The 18,221-nt window shown below is 49.1% G+C and overlaps 3 protein-coding genes across 3 annotated transcripts; 1 reads left to right on the forward strand and 2 right to left on the reverse strand.

Annotated features, from left to right (window-relative positions):
• Positions 1-5,521: 5,521 nt before the first annotated feature.
• F5B22DRAFT_276615 (scaffold protein Nfu/NifU N terminal-domain-containing protein) lies at positions 5,522-7,048 on the reverse strand. Its single transcript, XM_047970253.1, has 3 exons — positions 6,942-7,048; positions 6,016-6,856; positions 5,522-5,821 (listed from the first exon to the last, which is right to left on the reverse strand). The coding sequence occupies exons 2-3, from the start codon at positions 6,829-6,831 to the stop codon at positions 5,663-5,665; spliced, it is 975 nt and encodes a 324-aa protein (XP_047829455.1). The 5' UTR covers positions 6,832-6,856; positions 6,942-7,048; the 3' UTR covers positions 5,522-5,662.
• Positions 7,049-8,000: 952 nt separating this feature from the next.
• Positions 8,001-9,582, forward strand: F5B22DRAFT_276477 (uncharacterized protein). The gene is made up of 3 exons (XM_047970252.1): positions 8,001-8,112; positions 8,172-8,346; positions 8,403-9,582. Exons 2-3 carry the CDS (start codon positions 8,267-8,269, stop codon positions 8,890-8,892), a joined length of 570 nt encoding a protein of 189 aa, XP_047829456.1. The 5' UTR covers positions 8,001-8,112; positions 8,172-8,266; the 3' UTR covers positions 8,893-9,582.
• Positions 9,583-11,641: 2,059 nt separating this feature from the next.
• Positions 11,642-12,916, reverse strand: F5B22DRAFT_647982 (uncharacterized protein; the record flags this gene model as incomplete). The annotated part of the gene is made up of 1 exon (XM_047978962.1): positions 11,642-12,916. The coding sequence occupies one exon, from the start codon at positions 12,914-12,916 to the stop codon at positions 11,642-11,644; it is 1,275 nt and encodes a 424-aa protein (XP_047829457.1).
• Positions 12,917-18,221: the final 5,305 nt, after the last annotated feature.

Genomic DNA, 18,221 nt, shown 5'->3' on the forward strand with positions numbered 1-18,221 from the left:
AGCTCACTTCGACAAATTGCGACGGCGCTATATGCGGCGGCCCATTGTCGAAAGGGGGTCGGGTTGAGTCGTCACGGAGCTGTCGATGCGAGCGTGACGTACCAGCAGTGCAGCAGAGACCGGGTCGTCAGGCCACGACACAACTCAAGTTGACGGCTAGTTGGAGGATTGCGACAAAACTCGCAGCAGACAAAGGGAATAAAGAGGGGGGAAAGGTGGGAGGGAGGAAGGTAAAAGCGAGAACAAGAGATGATGGATGATTTTGGGAGCGGGGAAGAGAGTTGGGAGAGTTAAAGAGGGCGTCGGCGCAGAGCAGCATCAGAGGCCAACTACATGCATATCCGTACCTACCTTGCTACAGAGTCCACGTACCTACTACGGGTTAGCAAAGTTGAAGTCCCCTGCCCTTCCTACTTGATGTATCTACACCTGTACCGCCTAGTACCTACTAGTACCCATTCGACAGCCTACCGTCGTGGTATGAGGTAGGTAGGTAGGTAAAGAGATACCGTACTAGGTATGCGTAAGTAAAAGTGTGCAGGCAGTGTGCCGTGCGCACCCTGTTCTCTTCTTCGAAAGCAGTTAGTAGTGTTGCCGCTAAGATTCTCTCGTACCCGCTACAAAGCGGGTAGGAAGGGTGGGTGGCTGGTGGGGATCAGAGTTCGCCCATGCGCCCCTGCTGGAGACATACACTACATGTACTTACATAGGTAGGTACATAGTACTAGGTCTGTAGGTACGTGTTTGCTGTGGCCAATCCCGGACAGTGACCTTCATTCCTACAGTACCTCTACATATGGGAAAGCTGTTACGAGCTTGAGTGAGTAAGCATGTTACTATAAAGGCGGATAGGATACCTAGGTAGGTATATATATACTATGTAGGTATGTAGGTGCTCCAAGTTAGCTACTTAAGTACAACGATGGGTGTTAAGTAATTGGATACCTAGGTATCCACACTAAAGCTCTCGCCCCAGGCAAGAAGAGACGGGCGGTGCAGCACGCCTGATACCTCCCTAATAGGTACTACGGACACTGTTTGCTAGCATCTTAGTTAGGCGTAGAAATGCGTGCTTACGGTAAATGCGTACCAACACTTACTAGATCAGGTACTTAGACACCCCAGTAAGTTACCTAATAACATCCCCGTGGCGGGCGTGTCATACCGAACACAATTAACATTCTATGCCTGGACCGCACCATCATGCGACAGATGTGCATGTCTCGGGCGATTTAGAAAATGGTGTTCAAGACCTGGCTGTCATTCCCGCATTGTTCAACATAGTCACTGATCTAACAACCTAAGCTCGTAGGCAGTGAGTACTACATATAAGGCTCGATAGGTATGTATGTTGCTTAGTCAAGACTCCTCTGTCAACCTACCTAGGTAGGTAGTTAATAAGTAGCTAAGCAAGTCATTCATTCCATCTGAGATTGGGGGGCAATGGTTCGATTGGCGAGATCCTCGACAAAAACGGTCGACGAAGAACAATCTTGAGTCTACCATACCATCTACACTGTACAAGTAGATCGACCCTAGGCTCTCTCTCTCTCTATCGTCTCTCGTCTCTCGTCTCTCGTCTCTCGTCTTGTGCTATGCCCTGTACACACACAATATGCAGCATGATATGGATACTTTGATCGCAAGGACCCTCAGTCCCTGATAACACGGCCCAGATTAAGAGGAGAGGCCGGGTAGAATCGCATTCAGTAGAAGACCATATGGATACTGGACAATAGGGGCTCGTATGATCCCAAGACAGTCCTGGTGGTAGTGTAGTTGGAGACAGGTCGAACTATACACCTTATATACATACAGATCTCATAATGTGCGTGGTACTATAAACAACAAAAACAGGGATCTGGCTACATCCCGACTCAGTAAGCACCTAAGTAGGTAGCTTGGACAAAGACCTTCGCCAATAAAATGGTCCAGCCACGCAGTACCTGTGCGCAGTTACGTGGTGAGCTCTCCAGTGTACATGCTTGTTCTGTAGGTAGCGTATGTTCATTGTAGGGCTCCGAGCCTAAGCACGATGTTCACGAACATGAACTCACCTTTTGCCCCCGAAATTCCAAGAAATATGATACCTGGGTCGAATTAGTCTGCGGCTGTTGAACAATGTCCAACAACGTACTTACTAATATATATATCGACATGTCCATACAAATCTATCAATTTGGTTTCATTGGCCTCCTTCTTCTCTTTGCCCTCTATCTCTCTCTGCCATTTTGCCATGCATCCCCCTTCCCATTTCTCTCGATCCTACTCCCTGTCTCCAAATAATGCATGATGCTGCACCTACTCCCATCTCCTGCTTCGTGGGCCAATTGGGTGTAGGGCTAATATAACTTTATAACACCCTGCTGCAGCAAATGCGCTAAATTTGGTGTGCTACACTATGAACGAGGGAACGAGTTCTTGAAGACACCACAGTTCAGGACACAAGCACGGAGATCGTCAGGTTACTGCATTCGGCCAGCGACGGGCCTAGAGTTCTCCGCCCGCCTTGCTTTTTAGCATCCATTAGTCGATCTATGCTTCGAGAACCACCACGTCCCGTTTTCAAGGTCAGCCAAACACATGGCCTACGAAGGCCTGGCCAATAACGTCTCTAATGCTTCTTTGAAAGGAGACAAGAGCGACCAACTCACTTTTCAGGCACTTAAGCAGCTGAGGTAACAACAAGGAGAGATACCTAAATACAACCGTAACGCCATTCCTCTGCACAAGTCTAGGTATGCCTCGAGCCTCCCAAACAGCCATTGCTCTTGACAAGACTGCTTAATAGGGCGGGCGCATTTGCTGCCGTCATGGTCTGTATTTAGATGCCACCATGGCACCACCCGGTCGTCTCCAGGTGTTCTGGATACACCAATCCGCGTTTGAGTTTCCTGCTCGTTATTTTTCTTTGTTATTTTTTTTTTTTTTTTTTTGGCCTCCATGGCCAGGTGGTCGTGGTCGAAGGTCTACTGTCATGTACAGAAAACCATGAATTTTCCTCACAGGTGTGACCCTCCACTACTTGAATAGACAGAGGGTTATGGCTAGCCTTATTCATGGATGTCTACTCAATGTCTCTATTGGCTTCCCACTCAACCGCCGAACCCGCCCAGTGTTCTTCCTAGCCGGTCGACAGCCATCGAGACAGGTTTACACCACAAAGGCTACTCAGTACTGTATAGCAAACGGTGACCGATGCCGCTACATCGGGCCTCCTGCGTCTGTTTCATGCATGCAGGTCAAGTAGCGGTTACGCGATGGTGGCCTTGCTCGTTTTCTTGCCAGGGCCAAATGCCAACTTGCACTGGAAGCGGGCCAGAAACTCTCATTATATGCCGTACAATGAGCGGAGGCGATACTCGCCAGAACTTATATATATAAGAGTCCCTCTCATCTTTGTAATCTAAGTAAATGGCTTGAGACAGGGGAATAGGCATTTTCAATTAAGCACAATCGAGAGAGAATGCCCATACCTACGAAGCACCTCGCCGGAAATTGAGGGTATGAATAGCTCGGGGCTGAGGTGGTAGTGGGGAGGGTCTCTCACCACGGAACATACACCAACGGCTGTGACGAATCACAGGCATCAAATCCAGTGAAAATGGAGCACGCGATGCTCTGTCAAACCCGCCCTTTCTCCCCCCCTCGAGCTGTCGTTGTCCATACACAGGCAATCTGCGATAATTTATGCCACCAAGCGACGACCGATCGTGCTGTTGGCTGCGTATATGGCGTTGGAGGTCCAGGAGCGTTGCACAGCATGCAATATGCCACGCCCTCAATTGAGGAGCAAGTGCCTGGCTTATGACCAGCATCGGTCGTCATTGTGGCATAGGTAGTTCTGTAGGTATGTGTAGGCACCGCTTCAGCTCTGGACACTACATAGTACAAGAGACAGCCTAAATAGCAAAAGTTGTCCTGTTACGGATCCACAGAAGGTCCGACGGTATCGTGGGCACCCCCAGCCCCTTTTTGGGCCAGCCACCCACATAAATTCAATCCGACGACCTAGATAGGATGAAACGGATCCTAAAAAAGGAGGTTTGATGCTAATTCTATCCGTTCGGGGCCACGGGGTACCGACAGGCTACAATTCGTGGAATGTCCTACAAGATCTGTAAGTAGGTAGGAGATTTTATCACTCTGAGTTCCGCGCTAGAGGCCCGTGGGCAGAACTGGGGGTGGCTCCGGCACTACCACACATGGTCTATAATGGGTGACATAAAGTCTTACCCCGGATTATCCCCTCACGATCCCTTCATCTGCGGGTAGCGGGTCCGGCTTACACCAGACTGTACTAGCGACGAAGGTACCTTGTACATCTTTGTACGTAACCGTACCACGAGCTTTCACACTTGAGCTTGCCACCAACTTGCGTCACCCAGACACCTAACTATGAATTAGGGTCATCTTGATATCGGAGGCTTCTCTCATTGACAGGCAGTCAACGACGGAAACGTACATCTCTTGCAAAGCAAGGGGCCCCCAAGTCGCTGCGCGACGTAATTGCGACGCATCCATCCAACGTTGGTGGGAAGCAACATTGTGTTTCGCGGAGGGCTTGGCTTGGCCACTAGCCTATCTTGATTTGCCACTGGCTGAGCATACCTACGGCAAGGCATGAGCATGCAGTTCGTGTTCCTCTCACAAACATCGATAGAATATCGAAGGCTTCTTGTTCCATGATCCCTTCTGTTTGGGCGCGGAGAATACTGACTTACGAGAATGATGAAACTATGACTCTCAGCTTCTTCTCATCCGATACCTAAATCATTCCGTCCGCACCTTGTGTGAATTCTGAGGGAACCAACACACGCTATCGACACTTAAATACAATCGCCCCTAGCTAGTCTTGAGGGATTAAGGAGAAGAACTACTTCGTACAGTAGAGGATTCAATAAAGCAGACAGAATGAACGACAAACATCACGAAAGACACGAACCAATGCAGCTTGACGTACGGGTTGTATCTTTTTGCGGGGAGCGGGAGGGCGCTGGCCTATTGGGGCGTCAAGATGTAGAAAGCTTCGAGCTGCAGGTAACCCATGTGACCATTAACCACACCAAGCCAGAACCAAGCGCACCCTGTTGCTCACCATGACCACACCGGTACGCTTGTCATGCTACCTTGGTCTCTTGAGTTTCCTCGAGCAGCGCCGTTGCCTACCACCCCCATACTCTACCCATCCTGCGCGCGCCATCGAATCAGACAGACCGGTCGACGCGGGGCCCAATCACAGAGACTACTGCATGGTGCCGGAGACTAGACTGGACCATTCATGTTTTGGTCAGGCCACGGCCGACAGGCGAATTGGGAGAACAAAGGTCGAGATCTCCGGCCTCCTTGCTTCGCCAAGCATTTTTGATCCAGTCGCATGAAAGATATCGAGAGCGTTATACCCTCGACTACCACCGCGGGGCAAGGTCGGTACTCTAACAACTAAAGAAAACAACCCCGCCCACGACTAAAGCAACTTTGCAAATGGCAGCGATGAACTGATTGTTCAACCTTAATCCTAACTAACTAAGATTGCCAAGCTTTAGGAAGTATGCTTCCCGTTCCTAGTCACTGAGGGCACAAGGTAAAGGCATACCTGGCTAGACAAATTGAGAAGGTATTATATCAAATTTATACAGTATTGATCACCTAAGACTGCCGGCTATCCCGGAACTGAATCCAGGGTTCCCTTCCCTGGTGTTGTTGGAGCTGCATCAGGCCCCTTCTGTTCGCGCAGTTTCTCCTCAAACTTTGCAAATTCTTTGATGGATATCTCCTCTTCCGGGTCCATTACTTGCTGTACACCCTTGACCTCCTCAATCTACAGAATTTCCCATCAGCAGCTGTCCATGAAATCATGAAAATGAGATAAAATCATAGGAAGTCCGTCAAGCCTGCGCGGACTAGATCAAGACGGAAGCCTCCAATTGTACCGAGTGTATCACACGGTTTGAATAAAAGAGGTGATGACTGGGGTTTAGCGAAGGAGGGGATGTGAGATGGTGAGAAACCTACATAGTGCATCAACATTCCCTCAATGCCATTCTGTAACGTGACGGTGCTCGAGTCGCAAGTTCGGCACGCGCCCCGAAGCTTCAACATGACGTAACCGTCCTGAAACCCACGAAACTCAATATCACCACCATCTTCCTGGATGGCGGGGCGTATGCGGGTCTCGAGGAGTTCTTTGATCATGCCGACGACTTCATCGTCGTTCTCGTCGTAAGCTAAACTATCGCGCTCGGCGACCTCTTGTCCATCTTTTCCATCCTCCGATGCCGAGGTTGTGCCTTCTTTCGCAGTGACCAGCTGTTGGCCCGAGGAGACGGCCTCGATGATGAGACTGAAGATCTCGGGCTTGATGTGTGCCCAGTTGGCGTCTGGCGCCTTTGTGACGGTGATGAAGTCGGCGCCGTAAAACACCGAGGTCACGCCGTCCGTGTTCATGAGCTGTGCGGCTAACGGCGAGGGGTGCGGCGGGGCGATCGTGCTTCGCGCATTCAGGTACTCGATGAAGGGAACGCCGAGCTCGGGAGGTATCACGGGGTGATTCGGTAGGAACTTGAGCGCGTCGGGGTTGGGTGTGGTGTCAGTCTGGATGAAGATGCTGCGGGCGCCGCGGGGCATCGAAGACGGAGCAGGGGATGAGGCGAAGGGCGACGGAGTAGTCGTCGGTCGCAACCGCGCTATGCGACCCAGAGAACGTGCGCTTGTATGTGCGCTCCGTGACGCTGCGGCTTCGCAAAGCCGACTGCATCGCTCAGGATGACTTCGTCGGATGGCGGCCGAGAGCAGGCCGGACGCAGGCCGAAGGAGTTTTGCGGGAGGCATATTAATTGGTAGTGGCCATAGGCCCCTCAGCATTCAATAAGCAAAAGGTGCACAAGAGGAGAATAGTAGATAGAATCAAGCTCTAGGTCGAGTTAGGTGTCATTTATTACCTCTAATCAATTACTGTTGGCTGTACTCGATGTTCTCGAGATCTATTATTCGTTCCCGAGGATTGATAAGATAAGCCGGGCGAGTGCGATTATAAAGCAGTCGCAGTGGCAGTGGCGATGACGCACGAAATCGCAGGGAAAAAAGAGCATGAGATGAACGAATCGGCAATGGCGTTTTGCTCATACCGAGCGCCGACCAGCTGCTAGCAACTGGGGACCAAATCCACTTCGTCGCTCAGATGCCGAGGGTTCAATGTACCTACCTATCTACAAAATATATCTGTCTGCCATTGGCATCTACATATATGTACATACGTATGCAGGTAGAGGCACTGATCATGATGAAGAACCTTCATAGCATGAATGCATTCATTCACGGCTTAAATAGCAAGCAACCGCGAGGTTGTACAGCGAACTATGGAAGATTTCATACCGCCCAGAGACCCCAAGCCTGACTTCTCCACAAAACCGAAGAAATGATCCTCAGGGTCGTCGGTATCCACGGACCACCTAGGTAGCCTACCCTACGAAGTATTATTGTACATGCCTCTTCAACAGCATCTTGGCAACGAGATAAAATCGTCGACGCTCACCTGGAGTATATCGCCATCCGGCAAAACACAGTAAAGGTGAGTCTTAGCACCTTGTAACGAACTCTAACTATTACTGGCTATTTCCTCTCTACCGCTACAAGACGCTGGAAGTTTCGACGCAAAGTTCCTTCTCTCCAAAGTACCATTTCCCTCTCCCTTCATCTCTAAGTGCACTACCAACAATCAGTCACCTTGCTCAAAACTTCTTGATTGGTTGGTCTCATGTGGCTCTGCACCGATGTGAGAAGATACCTAGGTACTTCACGACAGTCAAGTGGCAGAGTGTGTGGTCTTCAACCAGTGCAATTCTGCCTCACAAGGTTTCCCAGATGATATTAAACACGTCCTTTGCTTGTCTTGGCCCCTTTCTTTCCTACACACAGCTTTCACTCTCCCACTTACTGTTCTGATATGCTAACCTACTTGGATAAGCTTCAGGGTATATAATGACTCATTTGAGCTTCAGATTGTTATATACCATCCCATCTTCTAGCGTTCCCTTCAGTGCTTGAACAGGAACGTCCCTTGGTAGCCTACAAAGTTGAACAGTCGGCCTCTGGCTAATGGAACTCGTTCAGGTATGGCAACCTTACCGTCTCAGCCAAACGATCGTCTTTTGAACTCTAACTAGGAATAGTTCCTTGATTGTTGGGCCAGATCTTGCTAGTTTGTTCCTGGTTGTTCGGGTGGCTTGCAAATCACATCTTCTGTTTCGGCGATCCTTGTAAGATCATGGCTGTCACACGTCCCTTATGTATCATTTGCGATACAGTCGAAGGCAAATACAAGTGCCCTCGATGTAGCACGTATACGTTAGTATAAAGTCGAAATCGCCTTATAAGTGAGCTATGTTGACGGATGAAAACAGCTGTTCCCTAACCTGCTCTCGTGAGCACCGTGATAACCACCCAGCTATTGAAGAGAAGCCAAACCCCACGGAAAGCAGTGATGTAGCTAGAGTGGCGCAAGCTGCCCCTTCAGAAGAACAAAAACCTGCCAAAATATCCGAAATTGCCGACTCGCCAGAGTACAAGGCGCTGCTCCAGCGGTATCCGGACCTAGAGTTATATCTCTGGGACATTGCCACAGCCACGGACCCTCCTAAGCCTAGCCACGGCGGTAACATTGCTCGTAAGGCGAAGCAACCGTGGACCCAGGAAGTGGGGATGAACAACGCTGTTCACCTCGTACAGTCTATCAAAGCATCTCCAGGGGACGTTAGAGACGCCCTCCGAGAGTTCAGCGATATAGTGTCCATTTTCAAGACAAGGTTACAAGCCCACGATGACCAAATGCGGAAGCGCAGAGCAGAGGACGTTGAGATAATCAATAAGCTGTTACGAGAGGAGAAATCCTGAGGCATTTCTTCTACTTACACCCCACGGTTGTTAGCTCGGGCGTGCCAGTCGTCTGGCGGGTTTCCTACTGCTAAAGATAATATCACTATACAAGAAACAGAGATTTCTTGTAATGATCTATTCAGGCTGTGTACGTCATGTCCTGCCTTAAGTTTGCTTTAAGCTACTATGACTGATATAGCCAATCAGACCCCAATATTCATCCAGTTAGCTCACACCCACTACGCATAAGTTGACCACAATCTTCGCCACCGGTCACTGTTGAGACATTGATGGGGAATCTGACCCTAGTCATGTGTATTGCATGAGCGGATTTCAGTCATCAGCCTCGGCGACGCATTAGTGGTGAATAAGTTGCCACTCGGCGTCATGTCACAGGACGTGTTTCCTTTCGGAATGGCTGCCCGTTTGTTGACGCCCAGCCTACGAGTTCTCACATGGGTGGTTAGTTACACGGTTCCCCGGCATTAGGTCTTACTTTGATTCCCACTACTTCTGATATCTGTGATGTACTCTGAACGACCTTGTCATACGTACAACAGATGTGTACTGGACAATATGTAAAGTATAGGCCATGGACATACAGGAAGATGAAGGGAGGAGGAGAATAACCTGTATTATAAACCGTGCTATACTCTAAAGTATTTTTATCATTACATTGTGACTTCGAGAAACCTGTTAAAACCTAGGTTCGCACCATCCCTTACTTTATCAGCAGCTAGTTCTCAGCCGTTCAAGTCCTAACAGCAGATGTCTCACTTAAACAACACTAACTCTCTGAACCTATCTCTCGATAGCAGGCACAACAATCGCAAGCCTCGGCTCGTGATATTGCAAGTGGCAGTGGAGGTGGCTTTACGGCTAAAATACATATACATACACACATTCATTGACTGCTCTAGCTGTGAATATTCTACCTAGCTCTATTGCATACATGCTCACCGTAAATTAACATACCTAATTTCCCTCCCTCTGAATACGCGACGAGGATCATGAGATTCATTCACCTTATCGCGTGATGGTAGATACGTAGACGGGAAAACTTGTGACATATCACACGGTTTCACGGAACTCTTATCTTGGGATCACCGCCTTCCCTCGTCGCTGCTGCAGATGCGCTTGACATATCCTCATTGGACGCCACGTTTTGTTCTATTATCGCAACCGCTGCCTGCCTCGGAAAGTCTTATCTGAGACACGCTGGAAAAGAGCGTTTGAAGTAACGGTCTTGCTCATTGCCGTTTATTTTTCTGATTTTGAATTTTATTTATTCTTACTGTTTAGACTCGATTGACAATGTATTCGAGTCTAGAGAATATTACTTTTTTTTTTTTGTTGATATTGTTGTTGTCAATGGCAGTAACACATTGAATGTCTTATTATAGCGCCTCTTATTACTTTTGGCTGGTTTAAGCTGACACGCCTTGTTACGCCTGAGCTGAGCTTATTCCCGGCCACGATTATGCAATGGCGTCGTCATCGGGGTTTATTAGAGATTGCTTGACGTGTTCACAGCCTTGTCGGTTTTCTATGTCTCTGAGGACAGACCGGATAGATTGTCTGCATTTTACACACTACCTTCTTGGACATAATCCTTTTACGCACTTCGACGTCTGCTTGGTACGGACTAGTCGATTAGCTAATATGGTTAATAGGGCCTTTTCAGCTCTAACTGACGACTTCACGTTCATCCTAGAATGGATTGTTAACTAGACGCAAGTGAGCGAAATATCTTCCAATACACGCTTAGATGGACAGCTCATTGTCGAGATCATATCACGATACAAGCCCGGAATTCAAAATATGGTGCGTGTGTGTGTATGTATGAACCGGTTTGGTGCATCGACCTACACTTTTCAACTTTTCAACTTTGAGCAAACACATATGAATGATTATATAACTAGTCGCTTGGCTCACCCACTGGGTGGCAACCGAACTATGCAGGCTCACCTAACTACGACTTCGTGGAAAATAAATAATATGCGATTCACAAGAAAAAAAGGACATGAGAATTTCGTCACATCACTATGTCCTAGCTGGGTGAGATATCTGCCATATGCGCATTCATGTTCATCCTAACGGGCGCTGACCGCGAGATATTTGCCGCAGTGTTTATGAATGCGATGAGATGTCATGCGTATATGCAAAAACCTTGGATTTGCAGCGTAACTTGCCGAAAGCGCAACAAGTGTCTCAAGACGATATGATACCCGACTGTGTTGGACAGCCGCACAAAGGCCGGAAGCAGGGCGGTCGTTAACTGCAGCACGACAGGCCACGACGAGCTATCCGGCTGTTACATGTCATGTTATGAACGATACCAATGTCGTTACACCAACGCGTCTGCAAAGACTGCCAGCTTATGGATGAACGGAACAGAGGAACAGACGGATAAGCTCTGACGCTGTCAGCGTATCGCTACTGAAATGGTTGCAGATGGCTGCAGTCCAACCGTATCACGGGCTTATTCAGCGGCATGTTGATATAGGACGACGTCCACGCATCCGGTAAGGAACGAGTGAATACTTAATCAGCAGCGAAGCTAACATTAAGTATAGACCGATGTCATCACCGAAAGCAAGTAAAGTAAGCGAATAGAGTCCACAACGTTCACAACGCAAAGGCGGAGCGAGTGGGATAACAGAGCATTATCATTATTCTTTCTCCCGCTTGTTCTCTGTCCACCGGCCGGTGTATTCAACCATTCATCTATCTAATCATGAAATCATACACATCAGACACACGACATCTAACCCCGTTTCAACCGTGCCCAGATCCCAGGCCTTCCAGACCGACTACTACTCGTGCCCGAATGAGGGCTCATAGGCGTCGACCCATCATCAGCATCGGCCTCAGCTTGTTCATCACAAGCCTCTTGTATCGTCACAATACGAAGTTTATTGCCAGACTCGCCATTATCCACACCTTCCTTGGCATTATTCTCCCCGTTGCTATTCCTCCTCAGATGTCCCAGCTTTCCCTTCAGCGTGAGTATCGACGTCGTCTTCCGGAGGAACTTGACCCCCTTCTTCTCGGACGGCAGCATCTCGTCGCTCTGCGTCCAGTCGACGCGGTGCTCGTTGGCCGTCGCCGCGTCCACGAGGGTCTCCTCCGACGAATGCGATCCATTATTATTATTATTGCTATTATCGGCGAGGGCGTCGCCTTGGTTCGGGAACGCGTGTAAGTGCAGGTCCGCGAGCGCCGATATGTTGCCCTTGCTCTCTTCTTCTATCTTCCCCTTGTCGCTGGCGCCGGACTTGCTCGACCGCCGCCACGGCATGGCCTCGTCCATCCGCGACTCCTGGAACTGGTTCCGCCCGTACTGTCGGTCGCGCTGGCTCTGCGCCCGCTGGAGGATCTTCCGCTGGAAGCCTGGCGTGATGCTCGAGTCGATGGCTGACCGGTCTGCTGAGGATGTCCCCTCTACGTATAACCGGAGCGCGGCGCGCGAAAGGCTGTGGACGGTGGACTTCTCACCCTGCATGCCTCCTGAGGTTGTCGTGCGGCTGAACTGTGCGGCCGCTTGTTCTGGGATATGGCGGTATTTCGGACACTCAGTGGTGTCGGTAGGATTATCAGATAGTTCTGATGGTGCGGCAATCATGGAATTCCTCTGACGTAATTTGTCCTGGGCAGATGGCTGTTGAAGTCTGGACTTAGGCACCGTTGTGCTTGGCCGTCGAGGTGGCGCCGTCACCTCTGGCATCCATGTCGTTGCTGTCGTTGCTGCTAGGTGCTCGATGTACAGCTGCTGTGTATCCCGTTCCCTTTCTACCTGCGCCCATTTTGCGGGCATGGCGTCAACCCTTTGTCGTTGACGCTTTTCGCTTTGTGCTTCCCGCTCGGCGATCACCACGTACAGCCGCCGGCGCAAGTCCTCTGGGTCGAAAGGCTGCGACTTTGGGTGGTGCCGTTGTGGTTTTCTAAGTTGCTGTTTTGTCATGTCGATCCTGGGTACTCCTCCTACTACGCCTCTCATCGACGGCGGTAATGCCACTGATATCTCATTCGAGTATGCCATGGTCATTGTCATACTATCACGGATGAAATTCCAAGACCAAAAAGTGTATTATCAAGGCGGAACCTCAAGGGCTGATGGTGTTCCCTCAGCTAACTGTTATAAGACGGCAGGCAATGGAAAGTGGTTAATAGCAATGGTGGAGTTTGGGGGTTATTCGCAAGCCAGGGCCGTGGTCAAGGTTGTATGGGTTGTGGGAATTTCGTCGCCTTTTCCTCTCTTGACTGGTCTGGTCCGAGTGTATCTGCTGCACGTAGTTGGAGTAACGGTATGCAGATATCCCATGTCACGTCACAGCTGGCTGGTCTCAGACCGGCACGTCTGCCGCGACTCCTTCTTGTCGCTGTTGCTGCACGAGCGCCGTCCAGACAACACAGTATCAAGCTCAAGCCTCGACGAATATGTTCAGCCGAGGGCCAAGATCGAGTGGCTGTAACGCACTTCTGCCTCGAAAGGGGGCTTGACGATAGGCGCGGGCGAGAATATGAAGGAGTGGGAAGCCCCAATGTTCTGATGTTCGAGAACAGCCGCTGGGTACTACAAGGATGGGATCGTCTTATACTTGTGTAAACGGTAGAGAACGGGTATCTAACAAACAAGCGGGCCGAGCAGGGTATTACAGACGCGAGCCGGGGCCTCTAGGGAAAAGACATTAATTACAGCCGGGTTAAAATTCGAGACTGCTGCGGTGGAAGGGATTCAGGCTCTTCATAACCTCAATCACTCAGAGTTCTCGTAGCGGGTTCTTATTCAGGCCAAGCTTGTTCCGTCTATTAACCCTGTGACAGCTTACAGGACAATCTAGCTTGCCCGTTCCCTGTTCCCAGCATACCTGGTGATGTATGCACAAGTGCCTCTTTAAATACTTACTTTGGCAGGAAAAGACGGGAAAACAGGGAACAAAAAGATACAAGTCGTATTTGCGAGACAAGCGTTCACTTGGCCGCAGTAAACCAAAGGAGGACAGTGGTCACTTGACACTGACGAGAAAGACGCCGTTGCTAGCGAAGCGAGTTATTGGCTAGACTCGGCTCACAGGGTCTTTGCTGCAGACCCCCCTGCTTCTCTCCACTGGTCACTAGCGATTCGGCTAAACGATATGCGGAAGTTCGAGCCAGGGTCTCTGGCTTCTTTTCTCTTTTTCGAGGGGGGGGTCCGAACCAACGCTGCGCTACTCCCTCCTGGATCAAGATCGGCAGCGGGTATTGTCTTGTGTTGCGGAGTCGGTCAAGACAGAGGAAGGAAATATACATAAAGCTCTGTATCTGTCCTACGTCGTAGGTATTGTATATTTATGTATGTCGAGCAGGGAGGGAGCCGTTGCTTTCCTTGTCCCTTGCGATTTACACCACAGTTACTTAGACGAATTCACCCAAGGTGAGCGAGTCTTGGGTCTCCTTGCTTCGCGTTATGTTACGAGTCTTTCCGAGAGTTGAAACTACACGCGATGCTCGACAAATTTAGTGTACCTAGCTCTATTAAGTCTATACCTACATAAGCTACACCATACGACACTGGCTGGAATGCTGTGGGTAAACGGCGCAGAATATCTGTCCCGGCCACCTTATCCCTGGGTGATGAGACACACTGCGAAGATGCAGTAGCGTGTGCACTACCAAGCACTACACTAGTACAGACACCATCATTTTACCGTTTTTTAGTCATTGCTGCTATTCTTCTACCTCCATCTCGTGATACCTTTTGATGCTTATGTGTACTAGGGCGAACGCGAAGAAACTATTAAGCACCCGTAGATTCTCAGAGGTTCGGTAAGTTACCTACTCGCCCGTTCCCTCCAACATACTTACATATGTAGTGACGAAGTGGCGTCGATTGTGGGTTGAGGTTGCTGAACTCGACGATCGTCTCATATCTGGAACTCTTTGACCCTGAACCCAACAGCTTACATATAGGCAGAGGGTTTATTCCTGTCCATGAGCTGGCCAAGAAAACTCTACCAACGTTGCTACATATCCTCGACCTACAAACATTAACGTTTGGTATCGGATGTAGCATGTTGAGCTAGGTGCTGCAAGGTGGGGACTTTATCATGTACAGCAGCACCCAATTACACCTACGTAGTAATTACACCCAATAGGCAGTATACATGATGCTGTGAAAAGTCCGTGTTCTACTGACAGGTGCATCTTGTGTAGCGGAGCTGCAGGGTTCCTGTTCCTGTTTTTGTCTTGCTGGTGGCTGACTGCATAGTGGCGGCATGTGGCATTTCCCCAGGGGGAAATAGCGTCAAGGGCACCAACAAGAATTTTTTTTTCCTGGTACTTCTCTTCCTCTCTAGTCTCTCCTCATGTTGTACATCTGTACCTTACTTAGTATGTAATTCACATGGTGTTTAGGAAGGGGGCCGGCGAATCAAGCCTGCAGTAACCCCGTGTCTGCCCGTGCTATGTAAACAGTTTACTCTCATCCCTATTAGCGAACCCTAGCAAAACGCCTCTTTTCTCCCACACTTCTTCATGTTGTGTCGCCAGTTTGCTTGTGTTGTGCGACTCTGAAATATCTAGCTAAGGGCCTGGGTCCTATCGAAAGAGATCAAGAATGTTCGTGACTGGTTCGCTTGCTTTTCTCCCCCGTCCCCTCTACCCCTGGCATCTCACGTTGGTATGTCATATTGACATCGGGGATGCTGTGATCTGATGGCTGCCCTCCATCTTCAGACTATTTGTGCCTACATGAAGCAAGTATACTACTTAAGTATACTTCTACTAGTACGTATGAATATGCAATAGGCACAGCCATAGTATTCCGTAATTTTTTTCTCAATTCCGCCCCGTTGAGTAGGAAGGCTTAATGAAGCGTAGTGTAGAGCTTAGATACTATATACTTACCATATGTAGTATAGCTGGTACCTACACTAGCTTCAGAATAGCTTCACTTTACGACACTACCGTACAATAGGTTAGATATTTGTCTACTTAAGTACACTATTCCACCATACCCAGCTTATTGGGTTAATTATGTCTCTTTATATGTCACTGGAAAAACATCGTGACCCTCGTGAAGAAAATACCTAGGGTAGATGTTTTGCCACTTACTACTGTTCAGTGGCTGTCTACCGTACTACATAAGTATGCATCTCGCTGCCATGAGGCAAAACCGGGAGCTCGGCACAATTTCATGATGAGTATAGTAGTATGCATACCTACATATACAGTATCACATCCGACTGCAAGGCGGCATGTCGCTCCAACGTCTAGGGTATTCATTTTTTTATTACACTAGATCTGTGCGTTGGTTTGTCGTTGATAAATGACCTGAACACATACCAGCATGCTGAGAGGTCCAAGATAGTGAATAGGCGCTTGGCAGCATTAGGGAGGCAGAGTCAATCTTGGTCAAGGCCCCTTCGTATTATTATTACTCTTCGATACTACATAACGAAACTTTCTCGTGAACTATGCGACATGCCACCAAAGGTACCTACACTATGGTACTATTATTCCGCAAATCGCCTATACCTGGATTTCCAGCGAGGTTAACCGCCTTCGCGTGGGTCTGTGGATTCAACCTTAGACGCGACTATGAGCATACATGAGTATGGTCGACGAAGAGCCACCGAGAGATGCTGAGATTTGGATTACTGGCTAAGCGAAGACAGCATGCTTCGATGGGCATGGTCTCTCCTACGCTTATCAGCAACAATAGATTACAACAAATTGCTACTGCACGCTTTGCTGCAGCAGAGGCTCCTGCGTGTGTCATCATCAGTCGGTCGCTTAGGTAGAAGTACAGAACACCAAGTAAGCCACATCTGCTGCACAAGCAGGGGCCGTAATAAGGCTCTGGGCCATTCTCGCTCTCACTGGACCTTCGTGCCCAGTGGTTGTGTCGCCAGGCGTCTATGCGTACAATTCCCGGCAGACACTAGAATCGGCCAAGTGGTGCAAAACGTACGATTCCTTCGATCTCTGCCGCGCCATAACAGGGTTAATCGCAGATAGCGGCGGATGTTTCCATGGATGTTCCCAGGGCGCACGGGAGATCAAAGCAAGGGAGAAAGAATGGTCCGGCTTCTGATCCGGATTCAATCCCGACGTCAGGAACCTAGATTTGCTCGTTGCAGACTCGTTGGGATGTGAACCCTGTATTCGCGTACGCCTGAAGCGGGCAATATACTGGCAACCTCTGGCTGCAGCCAAGAGCATATCTTTCAACATCTCGCCTCGGTGGTGTCATCATTGTAACTTCATGGTAAGGATACGTAGCCCATATTGTAATCGGGGCTACCAAGATAGGCGAACATCCCAGGCTGATTGTATTGTTGAAGATGGTCTGGATCAGACACTGCTTTTTCTTATATTAGCTGCTAGCTGTTGCGCACGAATGAGAGAACAGCTTGTCTCGAGGTACGCGATATCATCTCCTGTTAGTTACTATCGCGTCTATTTGTGTTGAATGAAACTTGCTTGGTGGCACGGACTAGATACAGATAGCTAGCCATGGCGCAGCTATTCGTTCAGGCAGTATCGTCCCGGGCCAAACTTTTAATAGTGATACAAATTGTACAGTATGCACCTACCCTGCCCTGCGTGGTGCTTTTACGATAGATGTATGGCTAGGCTGGTGGTTTTCTCCACGACTACAGACTGCGACCTAATTACAAAGAAGTGCGGATAGAACATATAAAATAAGAAACGATACTGAAACGATACTGAAATACCAGCGTACCTAGTCTTCGTTGAAGCACAGATCATAATGAGACGCTTGCCCACGTTGTCAGTGGCACATTAGTGTTCAGGCCTCTACATGTGTTGTCGGCGACCAAAAAACATACTGTCAACGCCTCCACACAAGCAACAAAAAGCCATGCCGCTCACCGGAAGGCTGGAAGCCATCCGAGTGCTTATCATAAAGCGGCCAAAGCTGGGAATAAGACGAACTGGCTGATAATGCGCTGCTTACCCGGTGATAACGATATTGAGAGCACCTCCAGCCTCACTTCGGGAACCGGCCGATCTAGGTACAAAAGATATCCGCCATCTAAGCGCGGGGCTCAATTGAAATGCATGTTACCGAAGTTGCTAACCTCAGTCATGGCCCGCGATCATGTAGCAAGGCTCATCGCATGGTCATCGAGAATATACAAATCCCATGAGACATCGTTGGCCTCTGGGCAATGGATCTAGGATGGCGAATCGTATCGGGCTGGACGTTACCTGCCCACTTGAAGCACTGCTACCTACTACCCAACATATCTACATCGGTATGAATATTGGCGGCTCAGCATCGATTGATACGGGACTATTGGTGTAATATTGGCCTTATCTGAAAAACCACAGCGAGTAAG

This window comes from Xylaria bambusicola (assembly GCF_022495145.1).
Source record: "Xylaria bambusicola strain CBS 139988 unplaced genomic scaffold F5B22scaffold_30, whole genome shotgun sequence".
NCBI classification, from domain to species: domain Eukaryota; kingdom Fungi; phylum Ascomycota; class Sordariomycetes; order Xylariales; family Xylariaceae; genus Xylaria; species Xylaria bambusicola.

Bases quoted from the DNA above. Each gene is read 5' to 3' on its own strand.
- F5B22DRAFT_276477 (XM_047970252.1), top strand. From the start codon at position 8,267: ATGGCTGTCACACGTCCCTTATGTATCATTTGCGATACAGTCGAAGGC. The intron at 8,347-8,402 runs GTTAGTATAAAG...GGATGAAAACAG, and splicing joins CCTCGATGTAGCACGTATAC to CTGTTCCCTAACCTGCTCTC.
- F5B22DRAFT_276615 (XM_047970253.1), bottom strand. From the start codon at position 6,831: ATGCCTCCCGCAAAACTCCTTCGGCCTGCGTCCGGCCTGCTCTCGGCC. The intron at 5,822-6,015 runs GTAGGTTTCTCA...GAAATTCTGTAG, and splicing joins AGGGAATGTTGATGCACTAT to ATTGAGGAGGTCAAGGGTGT.